At 48.4% G+C, this 6,275-nt stretch overlaps 1 protein-coding gene across 3 annotated transcripts in view; it reads left to right on the forward strand.

Moving 5' to 3' along the window:
- Positions 1-6,275, forward strand: part of POLR3B (RNA polymerase III subunit B) — a 130,693-nt gene that overhangs the window by 849 nt on the left and 123,569 nt on the right. Inside the window, exons 1-2 of one of the 3 annotated variants that reach the window (XM_006024266.3) lie at positions 3,334-3,546; positions 4,222-4,254. In XM_006024266.3, the coding sequence (XP_006024328.1) occupies positions 3,544-3,546; positions 4,222-4,254 (36 nt within the window). In that variant the 5' untranslated portion in view covers positions 3,334-3,543. Of the gene's footprint in view, positions 1-3,333; positions 3,547-4,221; positions 4,255-6,275 lie in introns of those variants that run through there. The other 2 variants (XM_025204900.1, XM_025204902.1) reach the window with 2 other exon arrangements.

The raw sequence follows: 6,275 nt of genomic DNA on the forward strand, positions 1-6,275 counted from the left end.
AGTAGAGCCAGCAGAGGCTGCCCTTCCCCTGGGGCTGGGCGGTGGGGGAGGGGAAAGGCCATTGGCCTCCTTTATGGGGATGCTAGAGGTACCGTGGCTCTGCGGCTTCTCCTCTGAGTGAGCCTGGGGGCTTCCTAGCAGGGCTCGTGTCCCTCCTGGGGCCCTGAGAATGCAGGGTTTGGTGTGATATGGTGCCTGGCGTGGGACAGGGGAAGCAATGGCAGCTAGCTTGGTGCCACATGCAGCTACCGGCATGTTGAGCAGGCCTTGTCATTTCCCAGGGTAGAAAAAGAAGGTTGCCACTTGCTGGGTCAGATCATAGGGCAGGGGCCGCTTACCCAGATTTGGCAGGCTGTGGAGGGCTGCATGGGTAGCTCCGCCCCTTGACAGGTGCCACGCCCCCTGGTCACCATCTTGGGACCAGTGTCCCAGGGCCAGCACCAGTGGGGCCCAGAGCAGGACGCAGGCTGGCAGGGGTCCGTGGAGCCAGGCTGGGCTGCACCACCAGGGAGGGGGGGGGCTGGCCCAGCTCTACAGAGCCCCTGCAGGCCGGGACCCTGCGCTCCTGCCACCCTGTTCTGGGCCCCACTGACACTGACCCTGGGACACTGATGTGGGCCCCGTGCTCCCACTGGACCCCCGACCATTCACTCCCAGTGCCCCTCAGCCCCGCAGTACAGGCAGAGAGCAATGCACAGCCCTGACCCCCTGCTTGCTGGTAGGGAAGAAGCTGGTGCTGAGCGTGGGGAAAAGTGGCCCCTCACTTGCCCCATGGCTGGCGCTCCCTGCTGCAGGCGCTTGCAGCCCATGCGAGGGTGCCTGGAGCAGGCACAGGCAGCCCTATGTGGGCTGCAAGCAGTTACAGCATGGGACGCTGGCCATGGAGCGAGCAAGGAGCCGCTTTTCCCTGCGCTGAGCACCAGCTTGTAACCCAGCCCTGCTGCCAGCCTGGGCTCCAAGCCAGCTCTGGGCTCGCCCGTTGGTGGCAGCAGCTGCACCCCTCCACTTGCCACGCCGGGCAGTGTTGGCTGCTGCTGCCTGCCCGGAGCTCGTGCATTGGGCAGCCCAGAGGCAGTGGTGGCAAACTGCCCAGCACAGCAAGTGGCGGGGGGGGGCCCTGCAGCTGCTGCTGTTATGTGCAGCCCTGTCTGGTGAGCCCAGAGCCAGTGCGGGGCCCAGGGTGGCAGTGGTGCTGGGTCACAAGGTGGTGCTGAGCCCGGGGGGGGGGGAAAGTGGCCCCTCGCCCGCCCTGAGCCCAGCACCTCACGCTGCAGCCGCTTGCAGCCCACGTGGGGCTGCCTGTGCCTGCTCCAGATAGTTCTGCATGGGCTGCAAGCAACTGCAGTGCGGAGCGCCAGCCACGGGGAGGGGGAGTGGTTGCTTTCCTCCACATCAGGAAGGAGCCCAGGGAAAAGCTGAGCACGGGGAAAAGTGGCCCCCCCCCGCCCCAAGGCCAGCGCTCCCTGCTGCAGCCACTCACAGCCCACGGGGCTGTCCGGAGCAGGCACAGGCAGCCCCACGTGGGCTGCAAGCGGCTGCAGCGTGAGGTGCTGGGCTCAGGGCGGGCGAGGGGCCACTTTCCCCCCGCCCGTGCTCAGCTTTTCCCCGGGTCACTTTTTGCTGGGCTCCTTCCCTGCCTGGGGTCCCTCCCTGCCTTTCCCTGCCCTGTGGTGTCCCAGCAGGGGCTTCCGGCTGGGGGGGCAGGGCCCTGTGGGCCCTGCTGTTATGGGAGCCCACCGGGCTTCTCCTGGGTCCTGCCGCCTTTGGTTCCTGTCACTTTTTACAGGAACCAAAGGCAAATGAATATTAATTTTCTAATTTTTTTAGGGGCCCCACAGGCCGGATAGAATGGCCTCGCGGGCTGTATTTTGCCCACCCCTATCATAGGGCCATCTTGCTCCATCTCTTGTGCTGCATGGTGGCTGGGAGAGGGTGCTAAAAGGGAGTGTGAACTGGGTGTGACCAGGGTTTCCCCCTCCCCATTCCTGTCACTTGCAGCCTCCAGCATTTAGGGTACTTTTACAAGTGCTCTGAGCATGGGAGAGGCAGTGTTTTAATTAAAGCAGCCCTGAGTGCCAGTCTAACTAGTGCTGCTGCATCTTGTGCATCAACCTTCCTGTACTTGAAGGTAGCAATGGGGGTGCTTGAACTCAAGCTTGTTTGATGGAACTTTAGTTCAAGTGCCTGCCCCCCTCCCCTCCTGCCATTTATAAGCATGGGGACACTGATGCATGAGATGCAGGAGGCTGCTGGAGTCCTCTCCGAGTCTGCTTCAAAGTGCTGGAATTCCAGCACGTCAGAGCTATCTCCCTGCTCATGTCTGGGCACCCTTAAGGTCTAGGAAGTACACAGGCTGTGCCCCTAACTCCCATGCTCAATAGCTACTGATGCACCTTTTGTCCAAGAATTTGTCCAATCCTTCGTTAGGTCTGGCTAAACTGTCAGCTTCCACAACTGGTGGCAATGAGTTCTACCCTTGAATGACAGGCTGTGTGAAAAAGAACTTTGTTTTGTTAATTTTGAACTGAGTACCTTCTAGTTTCATTTTGCAACCCCTAGTTCTTGTATTGAGAGAGACTTAGTATTAACTTTTTACTGATTTTTCTCTTCACCATTTAGTATTTTGTAAATGCTTATCATGTCCCCCCATTAAGCTTCACTTTTCTAAACTGAATAGGTTTGTTTTCTGTAGTCTGTCCTTGTATGGGAACCCCTCCATAGGACCATACTCCCAATCATCCTTGTTGCTCTTCTCTGTACCACCTTTAGTTCTTCTATATTCTTCTTGAAGCATGGGGACCAGAACTGAGTACAGTATTCAAGGTGTGGACACGCCTTGGACTTATTAAGGCTTGGAGTATGAGAAGCAAAGATTGACTGTTACCCAGCCACAGAGGGCTCTGTCTGTCCGTTTGTTCACTTAGGATTTTTAACATTGCTGTTCGTTGCCGCGGTGCACAAGCATCTTTCATGTCCTGTCAATGGTGATGTCATCAGTGAATTTTATGAGGGAATTTAACGCGTCACCCTTTTCAAGGTTGGAATAGAGGTGGTGCTATTTATTTGAGATTTAGTTTATTTCCTTCTGTGTATGCACGTATACATTTTTTTGTTTGGTTTTTTGGCTAATAGGGATTTATTGGGTAGAAGAGGGATATCAACCTTCCAGCCTCTAATGTCTCTGTTTTACTACCACAAAAGTGATCTTTGTGATGGCAGTAGTGTCAGCAGCTGCTGCTCACACAATGCAGGATTAAGCGCCTAGCACTTTATTCTGTTGTGTGCTTCTGTAGAGTTTCATCCTGCAAGTTGCTGAGCCTGTTTCCTACTGAGGTCAATAAATTGACAATGTTTGGTTTCTCTTGAATCCAGCCTGTATGTAGTAGGTGTAAGGGAATAGAGGCAGCTACTTTTGAAGCTTCTAGGCCCATTGTGACTTTTACTTTGCTGGTTCTGTATCCACTCTGAGTCCCTAAAACTAACTTTAGGCTTCTTTTGCTTGTGATGCAAGCGAGTTCATCCAACTGAAATAAACTCCACAAAATGGTAATAATTTATTAAAATAGACGCTCTGAAATGTCATCCATGTTTGGTTAATCCTCAGAATCTTTAAATCATTAGGTGCCTATAAAACTTAACACACAGTCAGCTTGAAAGTCATGTTTGTCTTGAGTATTTTGTACCTATAGGATCTTAAAAATAGCACGTGGGATTATTGTATAATTGAAAGAAATAGGTAGAATTCTCTTTTTCAGTTTTAGATCTGTATACTGTGCAGGGCTTTGTGGTTAGCCAGTTTCACTGTTTCTTTATAGAAACTATAATCATGCTAGCTTGTATACAGTGAAGAAGCCTTCTGTAACAGAGTTGTCCCATTGAACTGTGTGCGTATTTGTAAAATCAAGGTCATAATTGGATTTCTCTCTCGCTGGAAAACATTAAATATCAACAGAAGAGTGAGGGGAGAAAAACACTTGAACATTTTTGTCAGTGTTTCTGTGTGCCCCAGGTATGAATGGAACTGTACATATCGATTTTGATATGGTTAAGTTGTCACTTATTCTTATTGCTAATCTTGGTTGATTGACTTGATTTATGCTGATATTTAAATCCATATAGACTTGACTTTAAACCATGTTAATGCTAGGAAAATCTTGATTAGACTTCTTGGATGTTTGTTCATTCTTAAGAAAGTATTTCAGACTGCGTTTTTGTTTTCAGGAAAAATGGCGACTACTTCCAGCATTTCTAAAGGTTAGTGCTGTGCATATATTTTACCCTTACATCAATATTTTAGCTGTTTAGGTGAAAATTGTTCAACCTAATAAGTTTAAGGTTAATTATTACTATACATAGAGTTTAACAAACTAAAAGATGGTTAGACCTGTGTGTTAATCTTAATGCTTAGTAAATTCAGTTTAAAATAAAATGTCATCATAGAGATTCTCCAAATGTTGGAGAGAGGAAAAATTAGAAACAACAGGAACAAGACTTCTGACTTCCCATGTATGACTTCCTTCTTTCCAAATGCAGTGTTTTCCCAAGCATCTCTAGTTTCTGGCTGCTCATCCTTTCAAAAATGTTTTGTCATGTAGAGCTAGGCCTCCTTCAAACACTAGTGTACTACTGTGCATACTCTTCAGTCTGCTCTCCAGGGCACCAGAAAGCTTCCCTTTTTTTCTTGTTAATCTTTACAATGTCATCTAATTTGTGACTTTTTTTCCCTCCCATTTTCTATCTGTCAATGTCAGTGTCCATTTGTCATCTCCTCCTCCTATTGTGTCTCTTCCCTCTATTACCATATTTACCTGAATCCAAGACAACTCTGGATTTGAGATCCCCCCCACCCCCAGTTAGTCTAGACATGGAAAGTGTATAAATTTGTTACTGTTTTCCATGTGTACACTCTAACTGGTAAGTCGTCTAACTTTTTGGGTGCTCTTCACCCCTGGGCTGCAGTAGGGCTGGGGATGGAGGGTAGGCAGGGGGGCAGAGGCTCTGCAGACAGGGGGAGGATGCAGGCAGTGGCCATGATTCCAACTCTAACACCTACCATGCAGGCTTTGCCGTCTGCCAGATTCCTGCTCCCATCATGAACAAACTCCTTACATGAGTGAAACTTTCTGAATAACTTTAAAGAGGCATGTCTTTTGTCAGCAGCCAGTTTTTAAGCCAGTCTGAAGTAGGAATTTATTAAACAATATTTTCAAATATATATTTATACAGAGCTCAGACCAACAGGCCTGGCTGGTGTCTCTGAGTGCCCTATTGGTACATATATATTTCAATGTCATAAATATAATATGTTAATATATATTATAATATATATTTCAATGGCATCCAAAGACATCAGCCAGGCCTGTTGGTCTAAGCTCTGTATAAACACCTAGTAGGTAGATATGGTCTCAGTCCCAAAGGGAACTCATTTAATGTGACTGGCCTCATTACATGCATCTCAATTTCATCACTACTCATGCTGGTGTTTGGAAAGTCAGGTCCTAATTAAAGATGCAAATTAAGATACAGCAGCTGTGCCAGGAAGAATAGGAGGGAGGACAAGAATAACTGTACTATGGGGGTGGTAACCTAAGTTAATTGCATGCAGTCAGCTAAATCTGAGTTCTGTACATACTTTCTGTGCATTTTGTCTTGGAATTTTTTCTTGGAAACCATAACCCACTGGGCTCCCATAGAAGCATCTATCATTCTCTTTCTAAAGGGCTGTCTCACTTTTATAGGGACTCTTTCAAGCCTCGTAGTATTAACTCCCTTCCTTTCTGATAGGAAGTACTCACCTGAGAGGGAGCAGTGGAGTCTGTGTCAGTGTCAAGTATAGTGGGTAAAGCTCAGAAGTTAGTTATGGAGCATGTTTTGCCTTGATAACATTGTGGCCCAGTGGTAAAGGTGTGACAGAGGCCTACTCATTACACATCTCCTATATTTTTATAACTCCTTCACATCTCCTTCAACCACCCCACAAACAACTTTCAGAGGCTTGAATGATCAATGTCATCATCGGAACTCTTGAAGCTGTAACGGTGGAGACTGCTTCTGGTGGAGAGCTGTTGGGGTCATGTGGGAGAAAGATGAGAAGAGAGACCCAGACAGGTTTATACTAACAGTGTACATCTTACATTATTTCTAGGTCTGTGACTCATTTGTTGTGGAACTGCTTATTGCAATGAATTGTACACAGGCTGATAGTGATAGATTCATAGATGCTAGGGTCCTCAATAGATCATCGAGTCCAACCCCCTGCATAGGCAGGAAAGAGT

Source organism: Alligator sinensis, unplaced genomic scaffold (genome assembly GCF_000455745.1).
Source record: "Alligator sinensis unplaced genomic scaffold, ASM45574v1 scaffold267_1, whole genome shotgun sequence".
NCBI lineage: Eukaryota > Metazoa > Chordata > Crocodylia > Alligatoridae > Alligator > Alligator sinensis.